The sequence below is a fragment of the Xenopus tropicalis genome, chromosome 1 (assembly GCF_000004195.4).
Source record: "Xenopus tropicalis strain Nigerian chromosome 1, UCB_Xtro_10.0, whole genome shotgun sequence".
Classification (NCBI taxonomy): domain Eukaryota; kingdom Metazoa; phylum Chordata; class Amphibia; order Anura; family Pipidae; genus Xenopus; species Xenopus tropicalis.
The window spans coordinates 92,140,246-92,161,703 of record NC_030677.2 but is presented as its reverse complement, the minus strand read 5'-3'; the positions used below and the strand labels follow the sequence as shown (position 1 = coordinate 92,161,703).

Here is a 21,458-nt window from a genome sequence, read left to right as displayed (position 1 = left end):
TAGGGGATACTCCAGAGTGCTTAACTTTTAAATCCTGTGCAACAGGATGGCGCAGGGCAGGCCAGAACACTAGCCAAAAGGATGTGTAAAGTACACTAACTAAATGTGTTCCAGTGTAGCATGCCAAGGCCACTGGCAACATAAATTTAGCATAGGCTAAAATTTATATCACTCTACTTTTTTGACAAGAAAAGGTGTTTCACATTTATAAATATGGCCCAAAGAGTCCAGCAAAGACATTATATCAGCTAGCATATATACAGGACCACACAACCACAAAGGTTGTACAAATTTTACTAGGTTAATATTTAATCTGCATACATAAGAATCAAATCTCAAATAAATGGAATAAATTGCTATTGATCAGCTATAGTGAAGAGCAAGAATATTAGAAAAGTTAAACACTGTTAAGTGAATGTTAAATATTTTACTTTCATTTGCAATTCTCAGTTACAATTTGTGAGTATTATTGAGAAACCATTTTGTAACTTAAACTCCATTAATATGGATCTAAGTCACACTGTATAATTTCATTGCAAGATAGAACTGATTTGAGTTATGAAAAGCAATTAAGTGCACGATTCTTAAAGTTTTGTACTCTTTAGGCCATATGGGGCTTTTCTAAAATGTTACTGAAATATACATACTACCCCAGAAACCTTCTTTCCCCAGATGATCCACAATACAGATCATACATTAATAAAACAAAAAAAATAAATATTCTTAAGAATTTTTAATTTTTTTCAGTCAAAAAGTTTGTCAGAGACAAACCTGTGCTTGCAGGTTTAATTCCATAAATGAAAACATGCAACCTAGGACACAGTTTAAATAGTTTAGCTCCTTATAAAGTACTGCTGCTAATGCTGTGGCTGCAAATACTTTGTCTGTTGTGCCACTCTGTTCCTTGCAGTTTCAAGACACTAGCGCATGGCAGGAAAAAGACTGAGCTGGGCTGGAAAACGATTGTCAACATGGAGAGGTGTATTTATTTCGGTAAAGGTCTGGAGAGGTGTATTTATTTCTGGATTTGACCACTACAGAATTAGGCGGTGTACTTATAAGCATTTATATGTACATTTCTCTAGCAGATGTGTTAAACCACATGGGTTAACCAGTCTATTTGTCAGTGTACAAGTAGATATCCATGTTAAACAAAGAAAGAATATGTTCAGTAATACATCCACTAAATATTTTAACATAGACCTACATTTATTTATTTTATCAATTAATACATTTTGATGTCTGCTGGGAAGCAATAAATTGCACCAAAGGAAAAATGCTTGGGCATACTATGAGACCTAATAAAATAAATGTTGGTCTTCCTTAAACTGCTGCTTTGATGCCATGATGCAAGGTTGCAGATTACAGCTAAAAGAACACCTAGACCTTTTCTTTCTCTTTATCAGTTTATGGTGATCACCTAAAGTGTGCTCTGGGACAACACTAAAAAAAATTGTTGTTAAGTGATAATTTGGGGAATTATTTTCAGATTCTTTTTATCAGTCTTTATTACAGTCAATGAACCACTTAACAGTATAGTGCAAAGCCTTTTTGATCATATTACTCTGCAGTTTAAAGCAAAACAGTAATTAGTTCATAAGGAATAAAAGCACCCTCTCTGAAATCACTATTCATAACCATGCCCCATTGAGCCAAGTATTGATTAAAGAAACATAAAATTTTTCCTGTCGCAAACATAATAATGAACATATTTGTTTGGCACAAACATTATGGGTTTCATTTAAAAAAAATAAATCTCATAACTAAAAAAATTCACACATTTCGCTTTTGTTGAAAACAGCCTACTGCTATCTTGGGAAATGCTGGCCAACATCAAGCTGAAGAAATTCTATAAAATATTTAACTGCATAGCTTAATATAAAATGGAACTGTGCAATATTGTATTCCATGCAAATATGGTAGTCCTATGTAAAAATTAAGAAAATTCAAGGGACTCTGACAACATTTTGAAAGGAAGAACCTTCTTAAAATGAAAAATGTGACCTGTCCACTAATAAAAACAATTGTTTTCTGCTCACCAAAGTGCTCACTTTTTGAAAAAGAACTTAATGAAAATGAGTTCTTCTTACAAAACATTTAGAAAAACAGTACAGTTTGTGCACTCAAAAATACCTTTTTGAATTATAATGACAAACAAAATCAGCTGTCTTAAATGGTTGTGGTACAACAGAAATAGCTAAAATTAAGCATTTCCACCAGTCTCTTAAAACATGCATGGGAAATGCATAGAAATATAACATGTTCAGAACATTTCAGTAAAAACCACATACAGTGAGATTTTGCTTGAAACAATGTTCACTTTTTTAATTATCTATAAATCATCTTTTGCTGCCTTTTCAAGATAATATACATTAACCAAATGACGTTTTAAGTGTTTGGTATATTCTTCCTCTATTCTAAAGGTACGGTCACAGAAAATGCACACAAAACTTTCCTTAGTTTCAGAAGAATCTAGTACTTTTGAGTCAGAAGTTAGTGTTTTTTGTACAGATGGTACACCGTTTAACCCAGAGTCATAACTCATTTCTGAAACATTGTCACTTATATCACTCCCATCATGACTATGAATTCCTTCATCTTCATCAATATCAATGGACTCACTTCTGGATACAGCACATTGCATCTGAGTTGTCTGAACCTCTTCTGCCCCACTGTTTTCCGTGTGCGAGCTTGCTGAAAATTTTTTACATTCCTTGTTATTTCCTTGTTGTACAGTTGTGTCTAAGTTTAATTCAGGTGAAATACACATGCTTTGTAGTTGGATATGAGGCTCTCGTATTTCAACAGATAATTTGGTATAGGACTGGAAGGTATTTTTAGGAATCTCGTTATATTTTGCTTTGTCTTTTATTTGTAACTGACAATTTGTCCCCACTGCACAGTTGATGTTATAATAATTGCCTAGCTTCCCAAAACGTTGATCATCACTTATCTCCAAGTTACCGGGCATCCCCTTCTCCACTGAAAGATCAATAGGCTCACACCTCTCCACTGAAAGATCAATAGGATCAACCCTACCTGTCCCCATATCAAAAGACTCAACATCCCTTCCTACTGTCAAAACAGACAGTTGGCTGCCCTCTAAAAGGTCCATAGTCTCAGTTATGCTCATTTGCAGGTTAGCAGGTTGACTTCTTCCCACTGATAAGTCTGCTGGCTCGCTCCTCCCTACTGAGAGATCAACAGGCTCTCCCCAGACAACTGACAGCTCGGAGGGCTTGTTGCTCCTCTCTGACAGGTCAGCTGTGCCACCCTTCCTCAGAGACAGGTCTGAAGGCTCAACTCTCACAACAGAAAGGTCGTCAGGCTCTCTCCACTCCATGGACAGATTAAAGGGCTCACTCCACTCCACTGGTACATGTAGAGGACTCCCCATGCTTTTTGATAAGTACAGGGGCTTCTGTTTAGCTGTTGACAGGTCAGTGGGCATAGCATCATCCACTGACAGTACATCTCTCTCAGCTGACAGATCAGTGGGCTCATTACATTCAGTTAACAGGGCATAGTGTTTTTCTCTTCCTACCAGGTCTGTTACCTCTTGCCTATCCACTGACAGGCAAGTAGTCTTCCTCAAAAGATCGGTTGGCTCGTCCCCGCCCGGCGGCGGGACGCAGGATGGCTTGTCCACGCCCGGCGGAGGGACGCAGGCTGGCTCGTCCACGCCTGGCGGAGGGACGCAGGCTGGCTCGTCCACGCCCGGCGGAGGGACGCAGGCTGGCTCGTCCACGCCCGGCGGAGGGACGCAGGCTGGCTCGTCCCCGACCCACGGAGGGACGCAGGCTGGCTCGTCCCCGACCCGCGGAGGGACGCAGGCTGGCTCGTCCCTGTCCAGGGGCAGGATGCATGCTGGCTCATCCCCGCCCCGGGGCAGGATGCACGCTGGCTCATCCCCGCCCAGCAGCGGCACGTACGCTGGCTCGTCCCCATCCGGCGGCGGGATGCGCGTTGGCTCGTCCCTGCCTGTCACCAGGACGAAGGCTGGCTCATCCCCACCTTGCAGATGGTTGCAAGTAGGCTCTTCAACATCCACCAGTTGGCTGCAGGGTTGCTCATCTACATGCTGGCCACAAAGTGACTCTCCACAGTTGACAGGATGGTCGCAGGATGGCGTGCCCCTGCTGACCAAATGGGTAGCACTTGGATCACCATGCTCTAAAGGCAGGTCGGCAGATGTCTCACACAATTCCATTGGTACATAACAGGTTGGCTTGCATTCACCCACTTGCAGTTTTTTATTTGGCTGGCAGCAGTCCTTTAGTAAGCAGGAAGTTGGTTTGCTTATCTGCAGGTAAACTGTTGTTTTAGCACTGTCAACTAGTAAGTCAGCAATTGTATTGCCCTTCTTAGGTGGAATGCCATTTTGCAACAAGACTTGATTTGGTTTCTCCAAGTCAGTAGATATAGTCTCTATGTCCATCAAATAGTTATCCTGTGTTTTCTCCTGCTTGGAAATACCTGCTTTTACATCCACCTGCATTGCGAGTTCAATTATGGCTTTACTCACATGTTCAGATTTAGATTCACTGCCTGCTGATAATTTAGTTTCCAAAGTAGTGTTAATTGACAGATCAGTATGCACGACTTCATTTAGTAAACCACAAGATTCAGTGGATAAATTATTATTTATGCTTGCAATATCAGTAGCTACAAACTGTTCAGAGTCATTTTCATTAGCAACTTTTCCAACAATCATTTGTTCCTCAATGTCTGGTGCTACAGGAATTTTAGAATCCAATTTATTTCCCTTGTCTACTTTTTGTTCAGTAATTTTCTTTGGCATATTTCTCTTACCATTACTACTTTGTGCTCCGGTCTTCTTTTTGTGCTTACTTTTAACAGCTGAGTTTTCCTTTTTTTTCACCAAACCTTTGACCTTTTTGGGTATATCATCCTTTATTTCACTTGTAATTACTTTGCTTGCAGGAGAGTTTTTCAATTTCTTCTTTTTTACAGTGCTTGTTAGGGTATCACTTGGATTTTCTAATAAGTCAGCTTTTCTTTTTACACAACTAGACTTACGGAATTTTTCGATCTTCTCAGCCCTTACTTCAGAAGCTTTTATTTTTTTCTGAGTGGATGACAAGCGACTTTTTTTTGCAACCTGCCCATCAATCATACGTTTTTTAGACTTCACACATCTTTCTTTTTTCTCTGCTTTAACAGTCTCTTCCAATTTCTTTTTTATTATGTTTCCATTCTCAGTTTGCTTATTTGTGTCAGTATCTGCAACTCCTACTTCTCCCTTCTTTGTCCTCAGTTTTACTTTAGAAACATCCATTGTGATATTTGTGCATCCTGAGTGTCTGGATTTTATATGATATTGCAAGTTACACTTTTTGGATGCAGCATAGTCACACACAGGGCATAGAAACTGACGTGGATTAACATGTAACTCTACATGCTTCTTGAAATTACTGCGATCTGCAGTCTTGTAGTCACAATGAGGGCAAGTTAATGGTTTTGGTCCATTGTGAACCTGTCTTGCATGACGTGTAACTTCATGCTGATTAGATGCAACATAACTACACTGCTCACATTTGAAAGGTTTCTCACCTACAGAAACAAAACAGAATACATTAGTTCAGTCAATCAACTGCTTCTATTTTATAAACATTCCAAAAATATATAAAAATATTTTGCAAATAAAAAACAAACAAAATACATGAAACATATTCAGTATAATCAGATTACTTCAACATAGAATCCATACCCAACTGGTCCTTTGAAAGCATTATCAAAGAAAGGAAACGAGAAAGAGAAAAAACAAGCATTAAGCATTGTTAAATGAAATTTTAGGGTTAGTATACAAACATCTAATACATTGGCTAGAAAAAAGAAAAATCTAGACAGAAGCCTTAGCTGCTTATGCTGAAAAAATGAAGGAAAAGCATAGAAAAAAAGCTTCAAAACTAGTCTAGACCAGGGATTGTTACCATTTGAGTCAGGTCTTACCGTACATCTCCCTTCAATAGAAAACTGACTTGCAAAAACATATCTTGTTTAATTTTTAACACTGAAATGGTTATTTAGTTTCCAAATAAGAATTTAAGTTAAATAATGGCAATATAGGATGTATACATGTAACATCATTAAAAACCAAACAGGGTTAACATGAGGGAGACAAAGATTGTTCACTCTAAAGTTAAGAGCTGAATCGTCAGATACACAGGTAAAAACAAAGGAATTCTTTACCCCTGACGACTCAGCATTAACTTTATGATGTTCAGACACGTTCTAAGGTGCCCAATCAAAAATTTCAGTCCTGATGTTCGACAAGATGACTCATATCCAAGGCTTTTATCAATACTGGTAGTCTCCCACCATACATGCACCAATTATGAAAAACACAAAACATAACAAGTTGGTGTTTGTGTGCGTATGGCCCTATTTAGAAAGACTAATCAACGACACAGTACAATTGGCTATACATTTGCTAACCCTCCACGGTATATGACTGATCAGCTCAGAGTGCAATATTGTATACCTGGCTATACACATGCATTGTTTTTTGGTTAAGACCATGAGCCTTAACAATCAATACTGCAGGATAGACCTCACTGACTGAAGAGCACCATGCAGCAGCTGGCCTTGATCTAAGCAGATTAAAATTTGTAATAGGATAGATAATCTGAAATCTGGTCTGTAAAAATTAGCCCAGAACCGTATTACATGCCCAGACACTAAGGCATAATAGTCAAAATTATTCCAATTGTATGAACTAATTTGGGCATGTACGGGTAGCTTAAAGTCCTGCACCAAAAAACCTAGGCAATAGTAAGTAAAGCCGTACACACATGGCTGGATGGATGGATAAAACTACAGAAAAAAACCCTCCAGAGATCTTTTCTGGCATTGGGCACATGGGGGAGTTAAAATGTTATTTCCCAATTGTCATATAACAGCCCTGAGTACTATTACAGAGGTCCAATAGTTACCCTTCCCATTACTGAAGTACCATTTAAGTGGGCTGCCATAGACTTTGTAGTTTCCCTCCTCAAATCTGAAGTTCTTTCAAATATTTCATACTGCAACCAACCTGAATGAGTTCGCATGTGCCTTGTCAAGTGGGTTTTCTGTGAGCTTGAGTAAGGACATATAATACACTGATACGGTCGTTCTCCTAGGGGAAAAGGGAAAAAAAAATTGGTTGCAGTCTAATACAATGCATTACTTCAGAACTCTCACAAAAGTAAAACATATATGGCACTGTCAAATTGTTCCTTAAAGCAAAGGCTTGTGCAAAAACAGTAAGTTTATGGACAAGTTACTGGACTTATTTTGGGAGGCTTTGTCATAGGTTGTAAGCCAGAGAAAGGGATATGGTCACGATTTTTATTTCTAAATTACAGTTTCTACATAGCAAATAATTCAATCTACCATTTAAAATGTTATTCTTGATCCAACAAACATTTTTTTTTAGTTGTAACATTGGTGTGTAGGCAGCCCTCTCGGTGCATGGTGCCTGAGTCTGAGCATTCAGAAGGAGCCAGTGCTTCACATCTTGGCCTTCGTGAAGTAGAGTTGAATCATGGGATTTTTTTTTTTTTTTTTAAGTAAGCGTTTTATTCTAAAATGTTACATTTGATCAGGAAAAGGGCTTGAAAGAGAGGTGATTTAATAGTGTTCATGACATCACTAGAGGTATGCCTTTCAAAGGAGTTTAACTCTTTTGTAGACTTTCCTTGTCCTATAATAATTTTGCTGTAAAAGTACTTCCTGATGCTTTTACATTACCAACCAAATCCCCCAAGTTCCTCTATGAGGGGGCTGCCATATTTGTGCAGCAGCAGTCTGTTAGCATTAGAAGCTATAACGGACAGGTTCAGAAGGGACAGTCAGATTGGCATAACAGGTTTAGGACCTTCAAGTAACAATTACTTACAAAAGCAGCCCTACACAAATGTAGGGTCTGGCACAGTTGAAGTCGCCATATCGTCTTTTTATGAGAGATCAGGGAGAGAACTTTTTAATGGTATTTTGAATAAAGCATTTGAAATTAAAAAAAATTGTGCACTGTAGGGGGTATATTTATCATGCTGTGTAAAAAGTGGAGTGAAGCATTACCAGTGATGTTGCCCACGGCAACCAATCAGCACTTAGAAAAGAACAGTTAGAAAACCAAAGCAAACCATTTGATTGGCTGCTATGAGCAACATCACCGGTAATGTTTCACTCTACTTTTTACACAGCTTGATAAATATATTCATGAATGTATTGTTAGAGGGGGATAGAATAGATTTTTAACTGAATAATTTTTAGTGTTACTGGTCCTTTAAGAAACACAGTACCATAATACCAGAGTTAATTACAGGTGTAGGACCAGTTATCCAGGAACCTCCAAATTACATAAAGGCCATTTCCTATAGACTCCATTATAATCAAATATTTTTAAAAATTTAAATAAATTGCTTTCCCTGTAATAGTAAAACAGTACATTGTACTTGATCCCATCAAAGATATAATTAATCCTTTTTGGAAGTAGAATAACCCTATTGGGTTTATTTAATGTCTAATTATTTTTAGTAGACCTAAAAGAGGATATAAACTAGAGAAATACCCCTTATCTGGAAAAGCCCAAGTCCCAAGCATTCTGGATAACTGGTCCCTTACCTGTACCAAGTTTGTAAATATTTTTACTATTTATTTGTAGTTTTATAAGATATAACACCACTGACCAAGCTATATAATACAGTTATGGGATTGGTTATCCAGAAAGCTTCAAATTACAAGACGGTTATCTCCCATATACTACATTTTAATCAAATAAATAAAAACTCTACATATTTTCTTTTTCTCTGTGTTAATAAACTAGTACCTTGTACTTGATCCCAAGTAAGCTGTAATTAATCCTTATTGAAGTCAAAACAACCCTATTGGGTTTATTTAACATTAATTATTTTTGGTAGACAAATTATTGAGAGCCATATTATGGCAAGATCCCTTATCTGGAATACCCCAGGTCCCATCCTTGTATGTCAAGGTTGTCTGTTACTGTACTTACATTTTATTTTGGGAAAATGCAAAGCTTGTCTTAATAACAATGCCCATAAAATGGCACCAGCCTTTGCTTGGTTAGCACATTAGAAAAGAATTTGGAATTATTTTTTTTTACGGGGATAGGTTCCCTTTAATTGGAAGTCAGAAAATTAAAGAGGCAACATTGCAGTAAGTCACACCACACAATCGCTAGAAACAAAATAGTACCGAATATGCTCACCGTAAGTGGCAATACACAAGCAAATATTGACTGTCAACTCAGCCATTACTCACTGGAAGTTTAAAACCTAGTTTGGGTTGCAGACAGATATAGATGAAGTTGGCTAAAAAAAAATCCCATCTGGCAAGGACTGTGTGTTATGGGAAAACATGTCTTCTATAAAAGCATATATTACAGGTATGGGATCCCTTATCTGGAAACCCATTATCCAGAAAGCTCCGAATTACGGAAGGCCCATCTCCCATAGACTCCGTTTTAATCAAATAATACAGAATTTTAAAACCGATTTCCATTTTCTCTTTAGTAATAAAACACTACCTTGTAATTGATCCCAACTAAGATATAAATAATCCTTATGGGAAGCAAAACAATCCTATTGGGTTTAATTAATGTTTTATTGATTCTTTAGTAGGCTTAATGTATGGTGATCTGAATTACGGAAAGACCCCTTATCCGGAATACCTTTGGTCCTGAGCATTCTGGATAACAGGTCCTATACCTGTATTTTTTTTTTTATTTAATTGAAAAATATTGACATAAGGCTAGCTGTTTTCTTACTTTCCCAAGTGGCCCAACCATGTGACTTGTACTCTGAAACTGATAAACTTTAGTCACTCTTTAGGGTGATGGCCCACTGGGAGATTAGTTGGCTGTGGTTAAATCGCGCTAATCTAACTGTGGGACATCACCCTTAGGGTGAAGACACACAGAGCTACTAGTAGCAGCTACTTGTCGTGGCTACTAAAATAGACAATGCTGATCATTTACTGATAACTGTGTCTATGTGTGTCTTAGAAGAGGCAATTATCAGTATTGTCTATGGCTAGTTCAGTAGCCATGAAAAAGTAGCTGCTACTAGTAGCCCAGTGTCTCTTCACCCTTAGGTTAATGTCCCACAGAGTGAGTTAGTCACCTACGACAGATCTCTACTACCACGGGCGCCTAAGAGCTCTGAAATGCCTTTCCACTGGCAACAACAGGAGTTGCCAGAGGAAAGGCCTAAACATTGCTTTCGCTTTCTGAAGTTGAGCAAAGTTGCCAGCAAGTTGGAGTGATGTTGAACCCCCCTTCTCCTCCAGCAGCCTATTTACAAAACAGTGGGCACTTAACAATATAACAGCTCCCTGACACTTCTCCTGAAGGATTCGCCTACCTGAACTAACAGAAGCCATGCTTCTATGCTGCTGCCCCAGCTCTGCTTTGGCCAAACAGCACATACAGGTTCTGTCCTGTATTGGGGAAACAGGCAAAACTATTTACTTTAGTGTTGGCACATGGGGAGATTTGCCACCCACAGGGCACTTCATTGTAGAGATCAAAATAAACTAGTAAATTGATATAGTATGCACATGACCTCAAGATTCCTAGAGACATGAAAACATAAAATAGAAGAAACAATAGCTGCCTAAAAGGAATGGAACCATTTGGCAGTGCTGACTGTTTCTAAAAGCACAGAATCATACATTGTGACGGAGATGGTTTCCTGCATGACATTATTACAAATAAAAATAAATTTATTGGTACAAGAATAAAATAACAAGAGGTAACAAGGAGTAAAACCAATCTGCACAAAATGAAAAATTTGTTTTACCTGTATGTGTTCTTATATGCTGGATATAATTATTTTTCCTGTCAGAAAAATAGGAACATTGTGAACATGTATAGAGTATCCTTGGATAATGGTTACGTAGATGTTTCTTCCAGTGATATTCACTAACCGTTGTATAAGTACATATTGTGCATTTGTATACTCTCTCATTTTCTCCAGCTTTGTTGTGATGTTTTAAATGTGCCAGATAGTGATCAAAGCGATTTGTATTGTATCCACATCTGTCACACTGAATAGGTCCTTTGGATATATCGGATTCCTCAGGTATGTTAGAATCTGATTCTTTACCCTGTGTTTTTTTATTATCATTATCAGTGTATATCTTGGCACTGTGAATTTTAATGTGATGAACAAACTCTTCTTCAGACTCTGCTTTGTACTGACAAGGTTTGCACCGAAAAGGTTTGCTTTTAATGCATTTATTTTTGTCTTCTGTTGTGCTGGGGGCTTCATTATCCTTTTGAGCCACCACCTCAAGCGTGCTGGAAAGTAAAGTTCCATCATTTTCATATGTCCCTTCTTTTGAACGTTCAGCTGGCTCCATCTCCATTGTGAAATTTGGTGACTGAATAGCATTGCTGGGTGAATCTTCCAACCTCTCCCCCTCACTATCTGAGAAGCTGTTGTCATTTACAGTTGTTAGTTCAGCCATTTGTCTTTCTCCTTCCAGTGTGTAATCACAGCAACCACTACTGAGTTCACCAGTCAGGGCCACATTTGCTAGCATTATCAATCGAGGGGCTGCCATATCAGCTTTTGAAAGGTCATGCAGCCCATACATATCATTGTCCAATGAAATACTGGAATAGGTGCTGGTACAGAACAAGCTGTTACCTGTAGGCTGGTTGACCATTTGAGTGGCCATGTTTATAACTGAAGAGAGAAAAAAAAAAAAAAAGAATAGTTATTGCTTTTAACAGCTAACACACCATGGCACATGATTAACACCTAGCCAATAATTAAACACAGGGGTATCTTAATCATGTTTATGTGCTGAGCAGATCAGAAACTTTAAAGGACATGTAAATCCCACACATAAAAATTTAAAAATGTAACCAGTAAACAGCTCTTTGAAATCTTTCAATACCTGCCACACTGGTTGTCAAGAGGTTAATAGTAAGGCTGCAACATCGCCTTAATCACTTAGATTTCCTTCTCCTCCTGTAACCCACTTAGCCCCCTCCCTCGGGAATTTGCTTTAGCTTTTGGCTTGTGGGCATGCTCATTTGTTCTAAGCTCAGATTACTAAACACGCCCTCCAGTCTAGCAGCCAGTAAAGAGATGGCAGGCATTGCTGGTTCCCATAGAAACTCTGTTCCAACTGTCTGCTTCAATTTTTTTTCTCCTAATCTCCTCTCCTGAGCTCAGCTCAAACAAAGCAGAACTTTTATCAGAGACAGTTCTGCTTGTGTGAGCCTGTATTCCTGATTAAATGTATGCTGAATAAGGGTCTGTATGTGTAGGCTGTTATGTGATATAGCTCTAGCAAGCAGAGGGGATATATGCAGTACAAATTATGCCATTTGGGTGGGGGAGACATTCCAAACTGATATACATTGTAGGCAAATGTAAGCTTTACATGTGCTTTAAGGCTAATGCCACAGGTTGATTCTCGGCCTGCATATAAAGGTAGGCTGAGAATCAGTTCCTACATTTGAGCAGCTTACCCCTGTGACTGCACCTGGAGCCACTGCATCAGGCTGGCTACAGGCACACAGAGCACAATGGCACTAAAGGGCACGAGTATGCATTTTGATGTGTAAGTCCTCTCTGTGTGCCTGCACACCCTGGGCTGGAAGGCAGCGTGATGCTTCAATAGGCTGGAGTACCGCTTTCATTTGTAATTAGCATACAGAAATATTGTGCCAACCCCAGTCCAGCATGACTGAAACTGTGGAAGAGCCTTTACGCATGCCGGTAAATATTGTGATCCTCCAAAGACACCCATAATGTAATTGAACATTCAAAATTTCCACTGCTTCAATCCCTGCAAATAAAGTGTGAGAGCTGCAGAACAAAACAAATAGTAGAAGAAAACACTAAAAATAAAAGATGAAGAACACAAAATTTAAGAAAATACACTTGATAAATGCACTTTGCATCATGTATTCTCTTATTATTCATTAATCCCCCAGGCCTTCAGAGTAATTTTATACCGTATATGGAGATTATTAAACTATGTTGCATGTAAAGACCAAAATATCAAAAGCAAATACAACTTCGCCGATTTGCCGAAATCCCCTGCGCAGCGTGTGCCATCCCACCAGCGACTTACATTTTCGCCGGTGGGATGGCAATCCGGGGAGATTAGTCGCCCGCGAATAGGGAGATTTGTCGCGGGCAACTAATCTCCCCGTGTGCCAGTGCCCTTACAGTCAAAACTTTCCTGGCTATCAGGAAGCCTCAGCACAACCACCTGTATTAATCCATGCTCCCCAATGCAAATCAAATGTTGGTAGAAAGGAGTCAGTCCCAAATTAAACAAATTAATTATCTATCTTGAAAATTAACTTACACTAACGAAACAAATTCATGCCTACAAAGCAGGGAAAGACTAAGAATGAAAATGATTTTGATACTGCCAAACATGGCTGTTTCGACTAGGGTTGCCACCTATCTGATTATGACTTGGACAGCCTGGTTTTCGGAAGGGCTGTCCGGGTCAAAACCTCCCGCATGGTTTTCCAATTAGGATAACTGTACAGGACTCACTGAGATTGATGGGGTGATTGGCCATTTGTTGCGTGCCCCTGTGATGCCAATGCCCCTCCTCTTCTCCACCCCATGACATCACTGCCTGCCCCCTGTGACATCACCATCCGCCCCCTGCCTGGAGACATGTTTAGCAACACGCATTTGTAGAATGAACAAGTTTCCTGGGTTGCTCATTATGCACATGCACGTGATGTCATGCGTTTCAGGGCACCCATATGCAAAGGGAAATCCTGTCAACTTGGCACCTTATGAACGGTGTTAAAGGAATACTGTCATGGGAAAACATGTTTTTTTTTCAAAACGCATCAGTTAATAGAGCTTATCCAGCAGAATCCTGCATTGAAATCTGTTTTTCAAAAACACAAACAATTTTTTTTCCATTTAATTTTGAAATTTCACATGGGGCTAGCCATATTTTTGATTTCCCAGGGTAACTGAAGAAAACAGCCAGCACAATGTGTCCCAGGATGTCACAGTCATGTAACCTGTGCTCTGATAAACTTCAGTCACATTTTACTGCTGAGCTGGAAGTTGGAGTTATATCACCCCCTCCCAGCAGCTAAACAGCAGAACAATGGGAAGGTAGCGAGATAGCTACTGGGAGCTGCTATCATAATTGCACTCAATAGTAAGAAATCCAAGTTTGGCTTGCAACTTCAGTTACATAGGAGTAGAAGAAACAATAGATTACCTAAAAGCAGTTCTAATGTGTAGCGCTGGCTAATTCTGAAAGCTCAGACTGAGGCACAATGCACAGAAATTGGCTGTCTAGGCACCATTACAACTAAACAAAATCATTTGTTGGTTCACGAATATAATTTTAAATAGTAGAGTGAATTATTTGCTATATAAAAGCTGTAATTTATACATAAAAAATATACAGTACCATTAAAATCTTAACAGTATCCATTTAAAGCAAAAGAAAAGGTAAAAACAAAGTAAGCTTTATCAGAAAGGTCCATGTAAATACAGCCATAAGCACTCACAGAAACGCTGCACTGAACCCTCTATCAAAAGAAACACAGGATTTCTTGTCTCCCTTTTTTCCTGTGCCAGAGTCTGCACAGCTCTCTCCTCTCTTCCCTCTCCTGCTCCCCCTCCCTTAGGAAGCAGGAAGCTTGCTCATAGTCTTAAGGTGGCCATACACGTGGCGATCCGACGATGTTTCGTACGACCATCGGTCGCACGAAACATCGTAAGATCCGCCACACACCATTCAGGGCTGAATCGGCAGGTAAGGAGGTAGAAACAATAGGATTTCTACCTCCTTCTGCCGATTCAGCTCTGAAGGGAGAATTTTGGTCAGGCGCCTTTCTATGGCGCCCGATCAAAATTTTCAAACTTGTCCGATCGGCGAGTCGTCCGATATTGGCAGCTTCCTGCGATATCGGTCGACTCGCCGACATGCCATACACGCACCGATTATCGTACGAAACGAGGTTTCGTACGATAATATCGGTGCGTGTATGGCCACCTTTACAAACTTGGCATGTTACAGGGGTCTTGGCCTTTGTGCAGGAGCATGGCATTATGGGAATTTTGTTTCCAGAGCTCAGCATTTTTTTTCCTATGAGGCTTCTGATCATCTGAACAGACGAAATATCGGGAGACTTAAAGGAAAAGGAAAGTCAAAATCTATTAAGCACACTATTAAATAGTACTACTATTGCTGTGTAATAACGCTATATTTCTGGCTTGCCTAATGAAAGATTTACAGAGATACACTTGCTATATTCTACATACTTGTTCCAGTGAACGGCGCCGCCATCTTTAATAAGGCATGCCCACTCCCTTTCCCTCACTGTCTCTACTGCACATGCGCCCCCCAACATTCTCCCTGCGCCACCCCCCCGCGTCCTTCTGTGTCTTCCACCCCCAGCAGCTGCGACCTTATGTGTATCCAGATATGTGTATCCATAACATACACGCTCGCTCCGGTCTGCTCGCTTCTTTTTGTAAGCGCCACCACCCGCCCCCTCACTCGTTCAGCACCTGCTTGCCGGCTGTCTCTTCTTCTTCTTCTGTGCAAAGCTGCCGCTGCATACACATACTTATAAGGGCAGCGGTCGCCATGGCAACCAGATGCTGGGGGGGGGGGGTACGCATGCGCCGCAACCAGCAACAGTCCTGGTCCCATGGTCTGTGCAGAAGTGAGGCATTATGGGAATCTTCTCAACACAGCTCAGCGTTTTTTCTTCCTGTTTGGCTTCCGATCTTCTGAATGGGAGAAATATGGGGAGACTTAAGGGCACAATTGAGACAACTGAAGGTATGCCTGCAGCTTGAGATTAACTCTTTACTAGCCTTTCCTTCTCCTTTAAGGACACCATTGAGAAAACCGAAGGTATGCCTGTAGATTGAGATTAACACTTTATTAGCCTTTCCTTTAAAGATTTTTTGTGGTTTTTCTAAAAATTGCCTCATTCTGAGAAGCAATGACTATTTAAGACTGCTGCAGGATGGTTTACAGCCTGCTCTGTGACAACATACGAGACAGGACTGAAACCCCTCTCCTCCCCCAACATTCTTGTATTCTAATGTGTTTGTCGGAAAATAAATCTTTGAACATGTGAATTTCAATACCCTTATCCCACTTACCTTTCCCCAATCCACCCCACCCCCTTAACTTTATTATGTCTAGATTGTTTCTTGAAAATGTGTTGCAAAGTAAAAAAAAAAAAAAAACACTGGAAATGTCTTGTTTTTTTAATATATTTTTTATACTATAATCAGAGTTGTACAATCCTCCAAAGGATTTTTAAAGGGGACCTGTCACCCAAAGAAATAATTCAATTTTTTTTTATTATGTTAATTGAGCAAAATAAACTTTACTTACACTATATATTATTATAAATATTGTTTCAGTCAGTCTTGTTATTACACAATAACATTAATTAGGCAAGCTCCATTTTGTAGACACTGTTAGCAAGACAAGTTTTGCATCATGCCAAAATCTTGTTTATGTCATAGAATGATGATGTAACCAGATGCCCAGGCCCATGCCCTGGCTACACAGTTAGATGGAGAGTAGTGAAGACTGCAGTGACATCTTGGAAGAGCTCAATGGTAAATTTAAGTTATTGTCTGCTCTGCCTCTATGCCTAAGGTGTAGAGGCAGGGCAAACAATATATGATTGACAGCTGGGATATTTAAATGCCTTTATAATGGGCATTGATGTGTTAATAAAAAAAGGAATTTGGGTTTCATATTTAATTTGAAAAGGCCTTTTATTATATAGCTTTTTATGTCTGGGTGACCGGTCCCCTTTAAGGCCCCCTCTCTGCTTCCATAGACTTCATTACATTACATATTTTTTTATATCTATGAGATAGAATTAGCCCACTAAATGTATTAAGTTGGACAGCACTGTACTAGACGTAGCAAAGCAAAGATCATTGCAAACATCTTTTTTTGTAATATATTTTGTATACCAACTTTTTTTTAGTCATGAGCCACACTCGGTTGTAAAAAGTGTTGGTGAGTCACACAAGCATGAATAACGTTCTTTGGGAAAGCCAAATAAGGACTGCAATTGATCATCATTTATTTATATGGTGCCAGCAAATTACGCAGCGTTCACAATACAGTTAAACAAACAGGAATCTTTTAAAGTTTAACAAATAAAGGTGCCCACACACCTTAAAATCCGCTTGCTTGGCGATGTCGCCAAGCGAGCGGATCTTCTCCCGATATCCCCCACCTACGGGTGGGCAATATCGGGAGAATCCAGGCTAATTCGATTGTTTTGCAGCAGGTAAAGGCAAAGTCGGTCCGGGGACCGCATCAACGAGCCGAAGCAGTCCCCGATCCGACTAGATTTTTTAACCTGCAACTGGCTATTTGGTAGCCCCATGAGCTCCGATAGCCTGCAGGAGGCTCTGCTTGAAATAAAACTGTCTCTGTACTTCCAAAACTTGCCTACAAGAAAGAAATTTAAAAATGGGCACTGGGAGCAATAAACAGTGGGGGAGGGGAGTGAGCAACATTTTGCTCACAAGGCACTGGATAGGAATCACTATGCTAAAGGGTAGTTCACAGCAGAGATTGTGTGTTACTGTACCTGTTTCCACTTATCTATTATTTTTGACTAGTTGTGCATGCTTTATTAAAAGTAACACACAAATATTTGCATCTATTGTACAGCGCTGCGTACATAAGTAGCGCTTTATAAATAAAGATATACATACATACATAACCTTTAAATTCAAAAAAATGATATGAAAGCAGAGAAAACCATGACATTTCAAAAACACTGGGAAAATTTATTTTAGCTTAAAAATGAACAACAGAAATTTTTTTTTTAACTTGTTCAGTCTGGGGGATAGTTTCATAGAGAACATGGTTTGTTGACGGGCAAGTGCTTTTCTATTAAGTCCAAAACAAAAGACACCTACAAGCGACCTCTGTCAGCCAGACGGCAACTCAGCATGATATTGCCTGCCTTTGCTGCTGGCTGACTGCAAAGTAAATCAGGACTGGGAAAATGAGGGATATCATTGTTGTTCCCTACACTAATTTGCATAACATTACAATCATCCTGAAATCGAAGTTCATGTACATGGCCTTGTACCCCAATTAGTGGTTAGATGAAGTTAACATATCGACCTTCTACATAGATGTTCACTTTTTTAATAAATACAATTAGATCAAAAAAATAGACACAAATGTGAGCTCCCTATACTTCAATAGGAACCCAGTATCAAAGAAACACAATTATGCAGCATCAGTACAGTAAAATAGTTACTCTTTAAATAAGAAAACTGTGATTCTTCTCTGTGTTCAGAAATTTCCAGCTCTTATTTAATTTTACAACCATAAGGGTAGCAGCTAAAAGAGGATAAATGTATGGAATACATAATCCAAAAAGCTCTGAATTATGGTATGGCCATGACAATAAAACAGTACCTTGTACTTAATAACTAAACTGCATGAATCCATATTGGCAGCACAGGGAAAATGCCAATGGGCACCCTCTCTCTCCTCCTCCACACCGGCACCCACCACTTTTTCCCAACCCTTGACAGTCACAGGTGCTTCTTCTGATGTGTGGTTAGAGAAAGCAGGAGAGGTACGTGCTCAGGGTCCTACCACTCTCACCACAGTGCCTTAAGCACATGCTACTTCTGCTTACCCATAGTACTGGCCCAGCATATTGGTAGAAAATAATCCTACTAGTTTAAATTAGTTTAGATGACAATGTATCATGATCCAAATTACGATCCTTTACCCAGAAAACACTATATCCAACCATTGTGAATAGTATATCCTATACCTTTATAGGATTTTACTTAAATATAAAAAAACAGTTTTTTGCTTATAGAGGTTACAATGGTCATATCAAACAATGAACAAAGAAATCTATACCCACACTGCTATAGACACATCAACTATTTGCTCTTCTCTAGGTATCTCCTACTTTAATAAAGAATCATACTATTATCACATCTTTCCTGTCTGTTTTGCACACAAACATATTAAATCTGGGTAGATTTAAAGCTGGCTGGGCCCTTCATATCCTCTCTCATTGGGGTATTGCTGTGCCTATTACTACACCAGCGGTTGCCTCTACTTAAAATTTACTTGGCAGTATTAATGTCTTCAAAAACATTGCTGAACATATTAACACATTATATAGAAGGGGAATAAAACCAGGCAGGCCAGTTTTAGTCTTTTTCTGAAAAGCAAAAGTCATATTGCAGAAACACAGGCAACCAGCATTCAGACTTCTGTCCCTCTTGCTTACCAGACATAATAGACATTGGCATATTCGGCCATTTTCTCAGACACAAAGCAGGCTCTTTGCTTTCAACAAACTTTCCACGAACTCTTTACCTAAATAGCCTGCGTTCACGTCCTCTACAAGTGCTACAGTCCCAAGAGGATTACACAAAAACAAACATTACTTTATACCGCACTTTCTTTGGTTTTTAATTTCACCATCTGTGTACCACACATAAACGAACTGACCCGTTCACTCGTCCATAACATAAAAGTGCAAATTTTCCGTCAAACTCGGTCAGAATTCAAACTTTTACAGACACGCCTAAATCCGGGCTGCACAAGGGCGGGGACATTTCCTATTCCCCTCTATGGCGAAAAAAAACGGGGTAACAACTGTACAGATTACTATCTCGGCCAGGTTAATGTGAAAAGTATTATTTGTAATGTCGGCATATGAAGACTCCGTAAAAAAAAAAAACTAAACTTATTTGAAGTCAGTGTGAGACGTAAGAATCGGTGATCGCTGTCCAATATATATGTATACATAAACATATACACACAAAATACACGCAGATTGCGTGGCCGAGTCTCACCCGCAGACGCGGAACACGCTGTATGGTAATGGCACGTTTCTCAGACAAGTAAAAAACTCAAATGGCATCGCGCATGGCTCCCAGAGAGTTATGGGCAACAGTCAACTTTCTTATGGGCAATAACTAAGTGCTAAAACTCCGAACACTATCCGCTTCGCTCTCCCAGATTTCCCACAGAGGAGGCGGGGAGGACTTTCCATACAGACACAGGTAAAGGTAGAGGGATTTTAGGGACCTGTAAATCCTGAAATTATCCCATCGGTAACAAAGATCAAAAACGCACCAAAGCCTTTCAAAATCTGCCAAGGCCTTTTCATGCAAACAGCGCGTCTGAACGGAAACCATACAAATATTCCACAAGTTGCTATAGGCGGCCACGGCCATGCTAGGAATCAGCACTGCTACAGATCAGCCCTGGACAGCGCCTCTCGGAAACTACTTGCGTGTCAGCAAGGTTATAACAAAAGCTTCAAAAGTGCGCATGGCTCTGAGAGTGCAATGCTACATGCCTGAAGCGTGCAAACAACAGGCAAGATATCGAGCAGTCATCGGAATCCTTTCCTATTTCCAACCGAAACCACTCGGTAAAATAAGTTGAAGTTTACTTGAGTGCTGAAACGCTCCCTCCCCCACGTCTTCTCTACCTCCGCTTCCGGACGTGCTTGTTCTGAGGAAACCACTTTAAAACTGTCTGCTTAAACTCTCACCTTTTCAGGGATCCGGTCGCCCAGTTGCGAGTTTCTCCCTGCCAGCTTCAAGAACTGTCCACGGTTCTCAAATCGACGTCTCAACCGACTGATCGCTGGTCGACGCCTCCAAAGCAGTGCTCGATCCACATTCCAACACACGCAGCTCTGCGCTGCTACCTCCCTTCCCTGTGGTGAGCGAGCACGTCCCAGAGGCTCGTTCGCGTCTCCAGAGTTTCTCTCGGACCCACGAAAAGCGCGTTCCTTCAGAAGATGGTGCCCGCGCGTTCTTTGTTCGCCGAGTCATCACATTCTACTTCGCGCGTACTGGAGCTTCGTACCGATGGGCTGAGCGTTCACACAAAATGCACTGGAGTAGTTACACTGAGCTCCAAAGTATCACTGGCGAGTGGTTACAAAGAACCCGGATCGATAAACATAAGAATTACTTTGCTTTCAGGTGGTGTGAGAGCAGGGAGATTGATTCTCTACTCAGTTTGCAGAAAAAAGAAAAAAGTATTTACAGTTAGGATTAAATGAAAATAAACAAAGACGCTTTGGGCTGCTTAAACTAGGGGGCACATTTACTAATCCACAAACGTCCGAAAAGCGGCCGAATGCGTTTTTTCGTAATGATCTGTATTTTGCGATTTTTTCGTAAATTGTTGAGGCTTTTTCGTAGCCGTTACAACTTTTTCGTAAATTGTCGCGACTTTTTCATAGCGTTACGCCTTGCGTAAATTGTCGTGATTTTTTCGAAGCCATCGCGCCGAGTACGAAAGTTTCTGATTCATTCAAGCTTCAGTATCGTGACTTTCCTTGGGCCAGGTTGGAGCTGCAGAGTGCCATTGAGTCCTATGAGAGGCTTCCAAAATCATGCAGTCTGAAAGTTTTG

At 40.0% G+C, this 21,458-nt stretch overlaps 1 protein-coding gene across 5 annotated transcripts; it reads right to left on the bottom strand.

Annotated features, from left to right (window-relative positions):
* Positions 1-718: 718 nt before the first annotated feature.
* rest (RE1 silencing transcription factor) lies at positions 719-20,947 on the bottom strand. 5 transcript variants are annotated; one of them, XM_004911068.4, is made up of 4 exons: positions 20,585-20,947; positions 10,830-11,720; positions 7,058-7,141; positions 719-5,574 (listed from the first exon to the last, which is right to left on the bottom strand). In XM_004911068.4, exons 2-4 carry the CDS (start codon positions 11,710-11,712, stop codon positions 2,333-2,335), a joined length of 4,209 nt encoding a protein of 1,402 aa, XP_004911125.2. In that variant the 5' UTR covers positions 11,713-11,720; positions 20,585-20,947; the 3' UTR covers positions 719-2,332. The 5 variants fall into 5 exon arrangements, with proteins under 5 accessions (XP_004911125.2, XP_012811649.2, XP_002937593.2 ...); XM_012956195.3 differs by lacking the exon at positions 20,585-20,947 and adding an exon at positions 20,522-20,544; XM_002937547.5 differs by lacking the exon at positions 20,585-20,947 and adding an exon at positions 20,483-20,507.
* Between the last annotated feature and the right edge of the window lie 511 nt (positions 20,948-21,458).

What these genes read in the sequence shown, in the direction of transcription:
- rest (XM_031903688.1), bottom strand. Translation starts at nt 15,699, where the DNA reads ATGGGACCAGGACTGTTGCTGGTTGCGGCGCATGCGTACCCCCCCCCC. An exon ending in AAGAGACAGCCGGCAAGCAG is followed by an intron (nt 11,721 to 15,554) that starts GTGCTGAACGAG and finishes TTCTCTCTTCAG; the next exon opens with TTATAAACATGGCCACTCAA. An exon ending in GCATATAAGAACACATACAG is followed by an intron (nt 7,142 to 10,829) that starts GTAAAACAAATT and finishes CTTTTCCCCTAG; the next exon opens with GAGAACGACCGTATCAGTGT.